Source organism: Diplotaxodon limnothrissa, linkage group LG4, assembly GCF_057381915.1.
Source record: "Diplotaxodon limnothrissa isolate DT_005_m linkage group LG4, D_limnothrissa_male_GT1.1, whole genome shotgun sequence".
NCBI classification, from domain to species: domain Eukaryota; kingdom Metazoa; phylum Chordata; class Actinopteri; order Cichliformes; family Cichlidae; genus Diplotaxodon; species Diplotaxodon limnothrissa.
In genome coordinates, this window is record NC_140599.1 from 1,887,799 (window position 1) to 1,904,947 (window position 17,149).

The window sequence follows — 17,149 nt, forward strand, 5'->3', positions numbered from 1 at the left end:
GTCAAATTCAAAGAAAATCTAGAAATTGTTCACAGGAGCCAAAGTTGTTTGTAGAAGTGTCACAGCTGCACTTCCTGGTTCAGGCGTGGTACATATAGACAGATAACTGGCTGTGGACGGTTTAACATGTCTGAGAATGTTCGTTAAACTGTGGCTGTTGTCTGGTTAATCTGATGTTAGAGTTGGGCCACCCTCACAGTATTTCACACATTTCATCATTTTTACGTATATGATTTGTTTGTCATGGACAGCTTTGCTACGTTAACGTTACCTGTTTCATTTCCAGACAGGCCATATATGATGCCTTTGACAGATTCTGCGTGAAGTATCCCAACCTGCACTAGCCACTGGAGCCAGGCTGGACGTTTGCCTTCACCACTCTCAGTGTGGCAGCTGAGATCTTTCCTTGTGAGGCACGTGTGACATTTACAGGGTAGCCTCAGAGAAGGTGGAGCTGAGCACGCCTCTTCCTGTTTGTATAAGCGTGTGTGATCTAGGTGTGCGACAAACCTCGCCGTGCATAACTGAAACTGTAGCAGTTTAAAATGTTGTTATGTGCTGTGAAAGAAACATCCGGGTGTCTAGCTTCAGTTTGATAACTGCTGGTGATCATTGATAGCACTGTGTGCAGCTTTTATTGCTCCTGTATCACCAGGCTGCAGGTGTCCTGCTGTTTTCCACTTCTCTTCCTTATCTGACACAACCTTGGATGTGATACTCGAGCCCGAGCCATTCCATATGAAATCACAGAGCTTCCTCAGAACTGACCAGTTTATGTTGGACTGACTTTAGCATATTTGATGAAACCATGAAAGATTCTTACTGAAATTGTTACGGTTGTACAGGTCCCTGAAATTCTTAGGAGTTTGTTGAAATCTGGCTCTTTTTTATTTTGATGCTGACGCTTAAATCTTCGATGATCACATGAACTTTTCTGGGCTGAAAGAAACATTGAGTACGAGATGTGGGATAAAACACCGGGGGGACGCCGCTCGATCGCTTCTCCCTGGAATGTTGTCCTGATGTCACATGAATCAAATTTAAAGGAGGCTGAAGTAAATGTTAAATCACAACAAAGTTTGATGGTAATGAAAGTCGATGCTTTGTCCTGTGTCCACTGTGACTGGTGCACTTTGAGGTTAACTGGCTTCACTGTGTTTGCTGTGCTGCTCACATGTAAAGTGGAAACAAATAAATCTCCTTTCTGACAGTTTCAGCACATTTCTTCTTCTCTTAGCTGCTCCTGTCTGTATGTTTCAGCCTGTATTTTTGTAAGAACTATAACAGTGTGGACAGCAGGACCCTATGATTGTCTGTTTTTAACAGTATTGAGTCTGAACTCTGTGGGAAGAACATTGTTATTCAATATTTAACCCCAGTGCGTGCATTATGATAGAAATGGACAATGAACAGGACGCTGGACGCTCCTTAGAGGCACAGGCTGACACTCGATGATGTCTCAGACAAATCTGTGCTATGGAAACAAAGATCGGCATCATTCACTTTCAAATCAGCACATTTTTGGAACATTTCCTCCGATTTCAATGTCTGAAAAAGGACTAAAAGTGGGTGGAGGGACCATTTTAAAAACATATATAAAAGTATTTAAAGCAGAAAATTCACATTGTTATGAATATAAACATTTTCTACCGTATAATTTTCCTACCATGTTGGAGCAGGAGGGTGGGTGACCCACCATCCTGTATTTGGACCTACTACATCAGAGCATCTGCGTTAAAATAGTGATGTCGCTCTATAATGAGTGACTTTGAGTTTAGTGAAAGAAATGTTCATTCTAATTGTAATTATGAACTATGTGCAGATATTCTTGATGCCATTACAACTGCTGAGCAGTACAGGCAATGTTTAAATCGCCACGCCTCACTGGAAGTGTTTTATTTGTGTTTTCTTTTAAGTGCTTCACATGTTAACTGTGTTGTGTTTCATACATGACTTCTGCTCTTTTGTTTCTTAGAGTTCTCGTTTCTACACTGTGAAGCCTGCATCAGCATTAAAGGATTTCTTCAGCCTGCTCGAGCTGCAGGTCCTTGCTTGGCAATAATAATCTTATGGTCGCCCGCTCGCTGTGTGTGCAGTTTCTTTCTCACAGGTCATCACTGGAGTGAATACTCACTCACTACTTAAGTGCGTGGACGGCTGTTTATGTGTATCATAGCTTTCAGTTATAAACCACAGACTCGTTTATAATGAAGCAGCTTCTCTGGTTGAATCCTGTCATCCTCCTGAGGTATCAGATTTCTCCAGAGAGCCGCTGTCTTACAGCCTCCGACTACCTACGTGGTCTCCGTTAGGGGGGGCAGAAGAGGCCCCAGCCCTCCATGCACCAACAATCTGCAACAGCTGATCCCGGGAAACACAGACGTTCCCAGCATAGAGACAGAATCTGTCCACTGTGATCTTAGTGTGTGCAGTACTGCAGATTGTGGTATAGATGTGATACCAAGTAAATGTATGGCCAGTATTGCTGATACCAATGCTGATACTATAAAAACAGCTTATGCAGGGGAGAGCAGTGTATCATAACTTATGACATGAATCATAAGTTTGCAACTTCTGCAGACGTTTTTAATGAATCACTGTGATTCTGCAACACTGAGTTAATAAACACACCTGTGAGCTTTTCATTTGAAACTTTTTGTAGACCTGAAAGGTCCGTGTGCCTGTCTGCAGAGCACAGTGTATGAAATGTGCCTGAGACCTGAAAATATTGCCTTAACTGTTGACCAAAGCCTGCTGTATGTGACAGTGAAAGAATGATATCGATGCTCCAAATAGATTTAGACTTACAAACCGTTGTTTGAGGGCAAGTCAAGGCAGTTCAACTCTACTCAGTTATGGTGCATTATAAGCCATATATCTTTAATAATTTATATTTTAATTATGAACTATCAACACTTGAAGATTCCCCCATCTCCTCTGAACAGAACGGTCTAAGAATGACCGCTCCAGCCCCTACGGTTAGGAAATTATGGCCAGTCGTTTGACAGGAATCCATAAAACCAGGAAGATTCAAATTGAATATTCAGAGTGGTTGACTGACATCCTGTGTGTCTCTGTGCATTTGTGTTTCCATATGTGCTCATATTTCTAATTGTGTGTATCTGCTGGCTGTTCTTTCGTGTGTTTTTAACATTTCTGCCAGTTTTTCACAGTTGAACAACAAGTAGTTTTGAGTGAACGTCACCTTATTCAGCTTTTTTCAGCTGCTCATTTTCCAATATTTCTGCTTAAGTTGTTACTTTTCTGCTGAATTGTCGTGTTTCTGCTCTGTTTTAGTTATTATGTTTCTCTTAAGTCACAATATTTTTCAATATTCAAAATGAGCAGATCCAGTTTCACTGGCATAGATACACACAGGCCACACGCTTAATAAGATAAGATAAGATAAGATAAGATAGAACTTTATTAATCCCTCGGGTGGGTTCCTCTGGGAAATTCGACTTCCAAAAAAAAGCACAGCAACGACCGAAGTTACAGTTACAGAACTGTTATATATATATACACACACACACACACACACACACACACACACACACACACACACACACATATATAAATACAGAAACAAATATAAATAAAATATACAAAGGGGATAAATAGAATAAATCGGAATAAAAAATAAAAATACAAGTGAATTGCACATTTCAAGTATTGAGTCTATTGCACTGTTGACTATTTACAAAAAGTATTGCACAAGGTATTGTACAGTGAGGTGAAGAGGCACTACAGCTTAGTTGTTCCCCCCTCCTTTGTCCTCCTGTTTCCCCTCCCTCTCCCCTCCAGAGAGGAGTTAAACAGTCTGATGGCGTGTGGGACAAAGGAGTTTTTAAGTCTGTTAGTTCTTGTCTTGGGGAGAAGCAACCTGTCACTGAACAGACTCTTCTGGTTGTTTATGGCCGTGTGCAGAGGATGCCCAGCATTGTCCATAATGTCCATCAGTTTCTTTAATGTCCTTTTCTCTGCCACTGTCACCAGAGTGTCCAGCTTCATGCCGACCACAGAGCTAGCCCTCCTGATCAGTTTCTCCAGCCTGGATGAGTCCTTCTTTGCTGTGCTGCTCCCCCAGCACACCACAGCATAGAAAAGTACTCCAGCAACCACCGACTGGTAAAACATCCTCAGGAGCTTCCTGCAGATGTTAAAAGACCTCAGCCTCCTGAGGAAGTACAGTCGGCTTTGGGCTTTTTTATACAGGTACTCTGTGTTGCATGACCAGTCCAGTTTATTGTCCACCCACAGCCCGAGGTACTTGTACTTGTTGACCACCTCCACCTCCTCCCCCTCTATCTGAACCGGCAGTGGACCTTCTCTGGACCTCCCGAAGTCCACAACCAGTTCCTTAGTCTTTGAGGTGTTGAGTTGCAGGTGGTTTGTGTGACTCCATGCGACAAAGTTCCTCACCAGACTTCTGTACTCCTCTTCCTGATCATCCCAGATACACCCCATGATGGCCGTGTCATCTGCAAACTTCTGAATATGGCATAATTCAGAGTTGTAGCAGAAGTCAGAGGTGTACAGGGTGAAGAGAAGAGGGGACAGCACAGTTCCCTGTGGTGCTCCTGTGCTGCTGACCACTGTGTCAGACGTGATGTCCTTCAGCCTGACGTACTGTGGTCTGTCGGTGAGGTAGTCGGAGATCCAAGCCACCAGGCAGGGGTCCACCTCCATCCTGTTCAGTTTTTCCTGAAGCATACAGGGCCGGATGGTATTAAAGGCACTGGAAAAGTCAAGAAACAGGATCCTGACCGTGCCTTTTCCCCCATCCAGGTGTGAGTGGGCTCTGTGTAGGAGGTACAGGATGGCATCCTCCACTCCGACACCCGCCTTGTATGCAAACTGTAGTGGGTCCTGGGCATGTTGTACCTGTGGTCGGAGGAAGTTGAGGAAGAGCCGCTCTAGAGTCTTCATAAGATGTGACGTCAGTGCCACCGGTCGGAAGTCATTCAGCTCATTGGGCCGGTTCTTTTTGGGGACCGGGACGATGCAGGATGTCTTCCATAGGGCGGGCACTCTCCCCAGTCGCAGACTGAGGTTGAAGACTCGTTGTAGCGGCTCCCCAAGTTCAGCAGCACATGCCTTAAGCATCCTAGGACACACCTTGTCTGGGCCTGCTGCCTTTCTGGGGCGAAGCTTCCTCAGTTGCCTCCTGACCTGATCCACTGTGACACTGGGAGATGTTTGGGAGGAGGGGAGGGGGGGAGATGTCTTGCTGCTGATTGGAGGAGGGGGGTGTCATGGTGTCAGGAAGGGGGGGAAGCGAGGGAGGCAGGAGAGTGGGGAGAGGACTCTGTAGTGAAGGTGAGGGTGAGGGTGGGGGGGTTGTGGGCTGGTCAAACCTGTTGAAGAAGTTGTTGAGTTCGTTTGCCTTCTCCACAGTCCCCCCCACTGTGCTTTTCTTGGTGTTGTGGCCTGTGATGGTTTTCACACCATTCCAGACCTCCCTCATATTGTTCCTCTCCAACTTCTGCTCCACCTTCCTCCTGTAGGTGTCCTTTGCTTCCCTCAGGCAGCGTTTCACCTCCCGCTGTGCTGCCTTCATCTCCTCCTTCACTTTGCTCCTGAAAGCCTTCTTCTTCATGTTGAGGACAGCTTTGACTTCCTGTGTTACCCACGGTTTGTTATTAGGATAACACCGTACCGTCTTAGCAGGGGCGACTGTGTCCACACAAAAGTTGAGGTAGTCTGTAAGACAGTGTGTCGCCCCCTCTATGTCCTCACCATGTGGGCTCAGGAGCACATCCCAGTCTGTGGTGTCATAGCAGTCTCTCAGAGCATCCTCCTTTTCTGGGGTCCATCTCCGGATGGAGCGCGTTGTGACAGGCTGCCTTTGGACGAGGGGTGTGTATTGTGGCTGTAGGTAAACCAGGTTGTGGTCTGACTTCCCTAGTGGGGGGAGGGGGGTGGCTCTGTATGCATCTCTCACATTAGCATACAGTAGGTCAATTGTCCTGTTGCTCCTTGTGGGACAATAATAGTCCCTGTTCACTCTATGCTCTGTGTGTGCGTGTCCTAAATTAAAGGTAAGAACACACACTCTGACACACGGATGCAAATATAAGTCATCTTTATTTATATAGCACATTTAAAAGACATCAAGTGTCGGCCAAAGTGCTGAACAGAGGGATGATATGGTGAAAAGAATTAAAATAGATAAGATGAAAACATCATAGAAACATTGAGACATCCGTATATGTTTGTAAAAAAATATGTGTACATGCAAATATGCACATCCATATACAAAAATGTACACATTCACACACAAACACACATATGTGAACTTAAACTACACGTACACGTGTCTACACATGCAAACATCATCCAATGAGATAAAAGAGCAGAATAGCTGAAACACAATAACAGAGGTGTCAGAGAGATCCGTGGAAAATAGGAGGGGCTTCAGATTGGATTTGAAGACTTCCAAGGATGAAGAGGATTTCATGAAAGGGGGACGACAGCAATGGAGAAAGCTGTCACCTCTAGATTTGAACTGTGAGCGTGGAACTAATGACAGCATGTGACTGGAGGAGCGCAGAGTTCGAGTGGGGCGGTGCGGGCTGAGAAGACCTGAAATGTAACCTGGAGCCATAATAATAAACGCACACGCAGCTGCAGAAACCCAGCATTACTGGGTTTCTGCAGCTCCTGGTTTCCTGTTTAATACATTCACACAAGCAATCAAACGCTATGAATCCTTCCACAATGTTTGCAGTCACTTTGTAAAAGTTGTACAAAGGCAGTCACGGATCAGCTCATGATCTGGATTCATTGTGGCTGCTACACAGATACTTCTGGGTCACTTCTCTCAGTTAGGAACCTTCCTCACCAAACTGACTGTTGGACCACACCCCTGGTTTCATGAGAAATTGTTTCAGCCATGATTTCTCTTCCTGTATTTCAGAGTAAAGACTGAAGTGACAAATGGAAGCATGTTTAAAAAACACAATGTGAGAGAGACGTTGAGGTCCTTAGAAGTTACCCTGGGTTTTTCTGTCACCCTGCTAGATGTTACACACCTTGTTATTGGACTGATTTCTACTGCTGGACTACTCCTGCGGAGAGTAACAATACTCTTACTAATTAGCTCCCTTTCACACCTTTGGGGATATTTATTTTTGTGTTTGCAGCGCTGTGAGCCAGAACAGCGAGAGAAAAATCTGCAGCAGCGACGAGCCGAATGCTTACGTGAATCGCAGCAGCTGCTCATGTGCTACGCTGAATTAGAGGATATCTTTGCTCTGGATTTCTATTTCTACTTTTTCATTTCTATATGATTCTTCTTGCATCTAAACAAAGATGATTCAATTTGCTAAATGTTGATGGCTCTTCGTGCTCAGGTGTAAATGAGACGTAATATTTGCTCTTGGTTTGGTTCTCCTGTACAGAACCTTGCAGTACAACAGAAACCTAAAAACATTATTTGTAGTTGTTATTCTTAGTTGTTCTGCTGCCTAAATACCACAGGGTCTGATTATGAAGTTATTGAGCTGCACATACTTTACGACCTGCTTAAGTTCGAGGTCACAGCGTCTGTAGAGCAGCTGGAACATAATGAAGTCTACAAGGTTAAAGTTTTCTCTTCAGTTATTGTTCTTTCTGCTGCTTGGTTTGATGGATCTGAGAGCTTTTGTTTTTATTATTGTTATTATAATTATCATGAATATTTTACTCTCTAGAAGCTTTAAAATAGTGTTTGTGTTTGAAAAAATTGATTTAAGAATTGAACAGAAACATCTGTCCTTCTGAAAATGGCCCAAAGGCACGGAGACAAAGTCAAAGGATGCAACCTGTAACTTTCTCTTCCTTCATGTCAGGACCATCATCCATGATTTATATAAAATGCATATAGCAACAGTAGCACTTTAGTTTGGACTTTATGATTTCTGTAACTGGAAAATATTATTTTGTTTAAAGACAGAAGTGACCGCATAGTTGCAACATCAAAGGGAAATATTAATTAATTAGCATCAAGTATATTTGTTGCTTAAGCGTTTGCACTATAACTTAAGTAGGATTATAACTTTTAAGGAAGGAAAGATTTCAGATATTTAGTTCACTGTTTCAGTTATTTTATATGAAATTAAAACATTTACGTTGGTCAAATATGATGCTCTAAATCAAATAAAAGTTTGAAAATAAATGATGTATTTTTAAATGCTGCAACAAATGTTCACAAAAAGTAACTATAATTAAAACCAGTTAAACAAAATCAAATGTTTGAATCATGCTTAACCAAATGCCAGGCTGCAGAGCTGAACCTAAAGTATACGTAGAAAGATTTCAACATCTGAGCAGTTTTTAATGTTTTTATCACATATAAATGTCACAGCAGTGGGTCCTGGCCCAATGCTTTGTGTTTTTGCTTTTCTTTGACTCTTGTTTTTCTTGGTTTTTGTTCTTCTTATTTATCAGGCTCTCAGTAATCTTAGTTCTCCCTCCCTCAGTGTTCATTTCAGCCTGTGTTTAGTTTCTGTTCCCGTGTCCCACGTTTCATCGTTTCATGTCGAGTCAGCCCTGTCTCTCTGTTTCCTGTGTCTCCCCAGTCAGCCCCGCCTCCCTCGGGCACTCATGTGTGATACAGAGTAATAAACCTGACTACATTTGCTACACTCTCTTTATTACCTGTTACTTTAAAATTCATACACTAATTATGTCTGCCCATCTCTCTAATGTGAAGGTCAAAGGTCAACATCCCAGTGACATAAGAATAATCCCAAAGGGGCAAAGGCAGCGGTTAATTTAGCATAATTAGCATTAAGGGTACAGCAAGGATATACTTTTACCAACCCGTTCTCACTCCCGACGCGTAAAATAATGACGATTTGTCACGTCCCTTAACTTCTCATGCTGACGCCTAAGGTACCCTTCCACGTTTTTATGTGACGCTGTGGGTTGTCAATTCATTCCAATATGAACACGCTCGCGGCGATCAGAGACGCTTCGAGCAGAGGCTCCAGCCATCCATTTACTCCAATAATAACCCCGTCACGGCGAAACATGACGTCGTGAAGCACAATCTAACTGGAGACCCGGGGACCCTCTCCGCGAACGGGTTTTTCTCCCTAATTTAATGCTTTCTTTTAATGACATCGTTAACATTTCTCAACAAAAACACGTGAAAGTATCACTGATAATTCAACAATAAAATGGCTTCATGTTGTGGCCATCACACAGTGTTTTCCAAACTGATTCACGATCTGAAAGTGCTCAGATTTAACGTACATAATCCTTTGTTAGGTTTATTATTTTCATTTCACACGTAAAACACATTTATAGATTCATTCACCACTCCTGTTAGTTTTGGATGCGCTCGGCTCCAGCCAATCAGACCAATTTACGCAGACGCACTAATCCCGTAACTGCACACTACCCATAATCCTCGACCGCCGTCGCTATGGGAATGAAGATAACAACAGCTTGGTGCTACCCGTTATTCCTTTATTTACTCTAAAATAATAACCAGCGATAATACGAAATTAAACTGGCCCAGTGTTTAATTATGTAATTAAAAATTGCAAATTTTAGTATTTTATTTTTTACAAATTGCAATATTTATCTACAGCGCGCCTTTAGCGACACGTCAACAGATCTTAAGCAAGGCGATTGGATGGTTTTTACTGCAATGCATCTTGGGAGTCGCAGTAAATGTATCTTTCAACTCACGGTCCTGCAGCGAAGTTTTCGACTGGACACGAGGCAGATCCTAGCTAAGTAAGTTGTGATAAACTGTGGGTAATTTGCATGTTCACTGAAATATAAATTTCAGTGATATTAAACTGATATTAAACTTGAAATGTTTTCACAGAGCAGTCTGTGTACCAAGAGAACTACTTCTGCAAAAGTTTATTTAATTTTTTTTGTGATGTATTCCCATGTGTAAGACACTTGCTTGGCCACCCAGCTAATGTTAGTACTGCTCTATTTTAGCAATGTATCTTTTCTGTAATCAATTCAGGTTTTTTTTTAACCCTATTCACGTAATTAACTCAATATTAACGACTTTAATCTCGTAATTGATTTTTTTTCTAAATATGGTGTAATACTGCCTCGTAACATAAGTTATTTCTTTGGTCATAAATTATTTTTGTAATCATTTCACCAAAACAGACCTGAAATAATCCCTACATGTTCCATTTTCATTTGCAGAAATGACAAAGCCAAAAACCAAACCATGCCCTTCCTGTCAGGCCCCAAACACCTGCAACAGGAAGACATGCAGTGGATGCCTGGGCAGCCTGAACCTAAAGGAGGGATTGAAAAAGAAACAAGAACAGTTTAAAAACAGTAACTGGGCTGCCTCTGTTAAAAACAACAGAAATGCGAGCAGGGTGGTTAATTCAGCCCAGTTGTCAGTAAGTTTAAAAGTTCTGATCTAATAAGTGGTTGGTCTGCTAGACAATTCTTTATTAATCACAGTTGTCAATGTTTTCTTGTATATCATGAAGTAAGAAACTAACAAGACATGTATATACACATAAAATATTAATTTATAAAAGAGCATAAATAAAAAAGTTATTCACATCAGAATAACATCATCACACTAAAGACATCCAACTAGAAAAAACTTGTTAAAAACTATTTTTATTTAAGCTACTTCTGATTTTTAATTTAATCGGCTATTAACTGAGAGACAAAACATTTCAAGATGGATTTTATCATACATTTACAGGTTTGGTCACCATAAATACTTTTTAACTATCGACAACAATAAAACAACAAAGATGTGAAACTTAAAGGTTTGTTATACATCAATTTGCTTACATGAAAGACTGGCTGCATGTTTTTCTTTGTTGTTCTTGCAGGTTTCAAAGCTACACGCCCTGGGCTACCAACCAATTCTGTTTCTTGGACAGTTTGACCGTAAGGGCCGTATAGTAGGGGACGTGATCACTCAGATCGAACCAGCGGAAGGTGCTGCACATGACATCCTCATGAAGATGAGGAAGCTTTATGAACACCTTCTGAGAAGTAAGATATGCTTTGTCCATTATCTGTAACCAGGTGTCCTTATCAGGTAGCCTATCCTAGCTGTCTTTGGGTGATACTCATGGTACACCCTAGATAAGTAGGCAGATCATCACGGGGTACATAGAGACAAACAAGATGGTGAGGATGAGGATAGTTAACAGTCACCAGCTATTCTATTCTACTTACTCTATTCTGTTCTGTTCTATTCTAGTATTCAGCCAAGGTTCAGACCAGTAACCTTCTTGCTGTGAGGTGACAGCTGTCCTACATGTCCTGTTGCTAACATGAAAATAGTGTTATATCTGCCTTATTACCTCCCCATGTGTCGGTCACATCACCAAAGCTAGCCATACTGAACCTCTGGTGTTATCCACCTGAACAATTTTGTATGTGTGTGTGTGTATAGTATGGTCTTTCACACTCATGTATATACAAATGTAATTTTAAAAATCTTCACAAAAACCAGACCTGATAATTCTCTTCGAGACTTTCTAGTATAACAAATGTTATAATGTTACCAATATGAACACCAAGATTCTTAAATAACTTATATACTTCTTAAGAGGTCACCTGATTACCTCCCTGAGGTAGTTAGCATCACCATTGTACAAAACTCCTAAGTCACAGTACTAGCTTGAAGTGTCAAATGTTATGCACTACAAAGTCAGGAAAGTAGTGTCATCAGAGGAAAAAGTCATTATCTATCTGGATTTATAGTCACACTCATTAATTTATTAATGTACAATGTAGAAAAGCACTACAGATGTCACACTACCCCCGAGGGCACTTGTACTGAATGATTTGGGTCAGTGAGTGTGCGAGATGACTTATTTGATGCCAATATTTACCAGTTGTATCTTTAGTAAAACTTAACTGAAAACATGCAAATCACTACTTATTATGTGTTTATGTGTACTGTACATTTTTTCAACCCATTTTAATGAATGTTTAATATTTAAAATTTTTCAGAATTACAAGCTTCACCTCCTGCTAAACGTTCTACACCAGCAGCTGGACCATCCTCTGCTGACAGTGTGGATGCTGGACCAGTCCCAGACCCAGAGGCTCTAAACGAGGAATTTATTCTTCATTTAGAGCCTGTACCAACATCTTCCCTCTGTCAGCCTCCTGCATCCTCCTCTTCATCTCTGCTTCCTCCTGCATCCTCCTCTCCAGCTCTGCTTCCTCCTGCATCCTCCTCTCCATCTCTGCTTCCTCCTGCATCCTCCTCTCCATCTCTGCTTCCTCCTGCATCCTCCTCTCCATCTCTGCTTCCTCCTGCATCCTCCTCTCCAGCTCTGCTTCCTCCTGTATCCTCCTCTCCATCTCTGCTTCCTCCTGCATCCTCCTCTCCATCTCTGCTTCCTCCTGCATCCTCCTCTCCATCTCTGCTTCCTCCTGCATCCTCCTCTCTGTCTCTGCTTCCTCCTGCATCCTCCTCTCCATCTCTGCTTCCTCCTGCATCCTCCTCTCCATCTCTGCTTCCTCCTGCATCCTCCTCTCCATCTCTGCTTCCTCCTGCATCCTCCTCTCCGTCTCTGCTTCCTCCTGCATCCTCCTCTCCATCTCTGCTTCCTCCTGCATCCTCCTCTTCATCTCTGCTTCCTCCTGCATCCTCCTCTCCATCTCTGCTTCCTCCTGCATCCTCCTCTCCATCTCTGCTTCCTCCTGCATCCTCCTCTCCATCTCTGCTTCCTCCTGCATCCTCCTCTCTGTCTCTGCTTCCTCCTGCATCCTCCTCTCCATCTCTGCTTCCTCCTGCATCCTCCTCTCTGTCTCTGCTTCCTCCTGCATCCTCCTCTTCATCTCTGCTTCCTCCTGCATCCTCCTCTCCATCTCTGCTTCCTCCTGCATCCTCCTCTCCATCTCTGCTTCCTCCTGCATCCTCCTCTTCATCTCTGCTTCCTCCTGCATATTCCTCTCCATCTCTGCTTCCTCCTGCATCCTCCTCTTCATCTCTGCTTCCTCCTGCATCCTCCTCTCCATCTCTGCTTCCTCCTGCATCCTCCTCTCCATCTCTGCTTCCTCCTGCATCCTCCTCTTCATCTCTGCTTCCTCCTGCATATTCCTCTCCATCTCTGCTTCCTCCTGCATCCTCCTCTTCATCTCTGCTTCCTCCTCTCCATCTCTGCTTCCTCCTGCATCCTCCTCTCCATCTCTGCTTCCTCCTGCATCCTCCTCTTCATCTCTGCTTCCTCCTGCATATTCCTCTCCATCTCTGCTTCCTCCTGCATCCTCCTCTCCATCTCTGCTTCCTCCTGCATCCTCCTCTCCATCTCTGCTTCCTCCTGCATCCTCCTCTTCATCTCTGCTTCCTCCTGCATCCTCCTCTTCATCTCTGCTTCCTCCTGCATCCTCCTCTCCATCTCTGCTTCCTCCTGCATCCTCCTCTCCATCTCTGCTTCCTCCTGCATCCTCCTCTTCATCTCTGCTTCCTCCTGCATCCTCCTCTTCATCTCTGCTTCCTCCTGCATCCTCCTCTCCATCTCTGCTTCCTCCTGCATCCTCCTCTTCATCTCTGCTTCCTCCTGCATATTCCTCTCTGTCTCTGCTTCCTCCTGCATCCTCCTCTCCATCTCTGCTTCCTCCTGCATCCTCCTCTTCATCTCTGCTTCCTCCTGCATATTCCTCTCCATCTCTGCTTCCTCCTGCATCCTCCTCTTCATCTCTGCTTCCTCCTGCATCCTCCTCTTCATCTCTGCTTCCTCCTGCATCCTCCTCTCCATCTCTGCTTCCTCCTGCATCCTCCTCTCCATCTCTGCTTCCTCCTGCATCCTCCTCTTCATCTCTGCTTCCTCCTGCATCCTCCTCTTCATCTCTGCTTCCTCCTGCATCCTCCTCTCCATCTCTGCTTCCTCCTGCATCCTCCTCTTCATCTCTGCTTCCTCCTGCATATTCCTCTCTGTCTCTGCTTCCTCCTGCATCCTCCTCTCCATCTCTGCTTCCTCCTGCATCCTCCTCTTCATCTCTGCTTCCTCCTGCATCCTCCTCTTCATCTCTGCTTCCTCCTGCATATTCCTCTCTGTCTCTGCTTCCTCCTGCATCCTCCTCTCCATCTCTGCTTCCTCCTGCATCCTCCTCTTCATCTCTGCTTCCTCCTGCATATTCCTCTCCATCTCTGCTTCCTCCTGCATCCTCCTCTCCATCTCCACATCCTGCATCTCCCTCAATTTCTACGGTGTACACCTCGGATGTCCCAAACAAAAAAAGGACAAGGAAAGGTTAGATGTTATGGTATTGTAAATGTACGAAACACATGACAGGTTCGTTAAGTTTGTTAAGATTTCTTTTTCTTAATTTTTGCATTTTTTCCAGTTTTACAGAACTCATGTAAATATTTCATTTGTTATTTTTCAGAATGCCGAAAACACCGTACACAGAAGATTTTCAAATATGAAGAGATAGTAGACAGGAGAGTTGTAAATGTAAGTAATTTAGCCCGCTGTTGTGCAGATTTGTTTGCGTCTTTGGACTTCCCGGATTTGAACTGTGCCTGACTGACTATCCATAAGCTTTTGTTTTTGATGAATCTTCACTAATTCAGCCACTGAGTCAGGATTTCGCTCCAAATAGGAAATTAAATAAGAACAGACCACCTGATACGACCTGGTCGTGCTGCCTTCCTGATGTTTACGTTCTTTAAAGTCCTCCTGACATCATGCTCATTATGAGTTTTGGAGGTGGACATGGTCAACACTTTTAAGAGTAGGCATAAGACTTTACTTCTTTATAGAGCTTATAGTTAGGGCTGGTTCAGCTCAGCCCTTAGTTATGCTGTAATAGGACCAGACTGCTGGGGGTTAGTGTCCCCCCCCTCTCTCTCTGTCTCTTTCAGGGTTATGCAGGCTCAGTATTGGTTGAAGATGCAGTCACGTCTCCTTTTACTGAAAACTCTCCCCCTCTCCCTCACCACCATCTGTAAACATACATGTCTCAGTAATGCAGTTCATGCATGTTACTAACTAAACTTCTTCCCTGGAGTTTCTGTGCTCTCTCATCCAGCAGGTTCCGATGGATCGTGGCTGCTGCTGTGGTCCTGCTTGATGTCTGCTTCATATATTAATACTCTCTGACTTGATTTGATTAATTTATATTACAATGAAGGTGTATAAAGCATGACATGAATATAGAAGATATTTCATCCTAAAAAATTGTCATATGTCACAACCTAAATTGTCCTATTTTGTGTGTGGTTGTTGTTTGTTATGTTTTTCTCCTGACAGTGGCAAAGTGTGGGATGACACATGGGAACCTGCGCAGTTTTACACACAGTAAACCAGGCACCACAGGTGGCAGAGATCGCACAGTTCACAGCTTGCAGTTCAGCATAAAAGTTCAAAATAAAATATTTACTATACATTTCAACCAGTGTCAGTCTCTGTTTCACTCTCTAATTGTGGCTTAAGTACCTAACATATTCATGAATCTGATCGATCAATAATATCTTCCCTGCACTCGACATCTCATAGTTTTACATATCAGCCAACATTATTGTCTACATGCTCATAAATATAGAAGTGACTTGCTTATTATAACATATTACAAGGTAAAGTAATACTGCACTGCACGTATAGTAAGTAACACCTACTGTGTATGGGAGCCTAAAGCAAAGTTAACTGCACCAGTACCAGCTTCAGAACATATTGTATATTATATGTTTCTACCTTTTTGTAATATGTCATGTTTAGATGCAGTGACAATTGCACATTTGGAGTTGTGGTCTTTATATACAGGGTATTAAAAAAATTGACATTTTTTGCTATTTTTCTTGTTTGTTTGCACAATATTATTGTGTACATATTACATATGTAACATTATGGTTAATATTATTATTAGATATCAAAGATACAATTTGATTGAGGGTTTTCCTGTCATAATTTCAATAAAAATGCTATTACACACGTAAACAATAGGATCAAAATAAACTTTTAAAAAGTCTGTTGATCAAATGCTGATTTTCAAAACATTCTAGAGGAAAACAGAGATAAAATAATCTGAACAGTAACAGTGATCGTGGATGATGATGGAGGCTTGAATGGATTATTCTGTTTCAATCAATAGGTTCGTATCTATGACAATAATTTGATAAGTTTAACAGGTTGGTTTAGGCCTGGCAAAAAAGCAAATATTCACAAACTTTTGTTTTTGAAGAATGTTGATCTTTTTTGGGATGAAGCTATCTGGCAAAATGAGACAGCCCTTTAACCTCATCTGTACGTCTATCATGTGGCTGTGGTACTGGATTTTGGTTTGATGCATATGCAGGTTACAGCTGGGGAATGGCAGTATGTTGTGGATTGATTTGGCATGTTCAACCACTGTTACACCAAACTCTCTCACTTATAACATGATAGAGGCCTCTTACTCAGTGTCATGGATTCTCTGTAGTTTTGGGGACACGGGGCCAAAGTCTGAGGCAATAAGTCAGATCAAAGAAGGCAATGATTCTAAAATGGGAGTTTACTTATGTCATTGTATATATCCAGGAATATGTGCCAGAGGATAGTTGTCATGTAATCAATATTAAATCAAAGTATTCCTTAATTACCACAGCTGACACGAGTTCTCCATAGTTGCCTGCTGTCTCAGGATCTGTCTCCAAAAAGGACCAGGGAGCGCTAACATGTTATGTTCTAAACTGATGAAGAAAATGCACATTAAACATAGTATAAACTTACTGAGTGAAGTAATGTCAAGAGGATTCCTTTAGCTCCTATTGGGTTGGTTCCTTGATCAATGCAATACAGAATCATTAATCTGGTTTTATGTAATGTCCTCAAAACATGTCAAAATGAGGCTCACTAGTCTGTGTGGCCTCCACATGCCTGTATGACCTCCCTACAACACCTGGGCATGCTCCTGATGAAGTGGCAGATGCTCTCCTGATGGATCTCCTCCCAGACTCCAGGACTAAAGCATCTGCCCACTCCTGGACATTTTGTGGTGCAGTTGGTGGATGGAGCGAGACGTGATGTCCCAGATGTCCTCAAATGGATTCAGTTCTGGGGAATGGGCGGGCCAGTCCACAGCATCAATGCCTTCGTCTTGCAGGAACTGCTGACACACTCCAGCCACATGAGGTCTAGGATTGTCTTGCATTAGGAGGAACCCGGGGCCAACCGCACCAGCATATGGTCTCACAAGGGGTCTGAGGATCTCATCT

At 42.8% G+C, this 17,149-nt stretch overlaps 1 protein-coding gene across 1 annotated transcript; it reads left to right on the forward strand.

Moving 5' to 3' along the window:
• Nucleotides 1-10,166: 10,166 nt before the first annotated feature.
• LOC146632990 (uncharacterized) lies at nucleotides 10,167-14,212 on the forward strand. Its single transcript, XM_085351928.1, has 4 exons — nucleotides 10,167-10,370; nucleotides 10,821-10,986; nucleotides 11,956-12,279; nucleotides 13,800-14,212. The coding sequence occupies exons 1-4, from the start codon at nucleotides 10,167-10,169 to the stop codon at nucleotides 14,210-14,212; spliced, it is 1,107 nt and encodes a 368-aa protein (XP_085208054.1).
• Nucleotides 14,213-17,149: the final 2,937 nt, after the last annotated feature.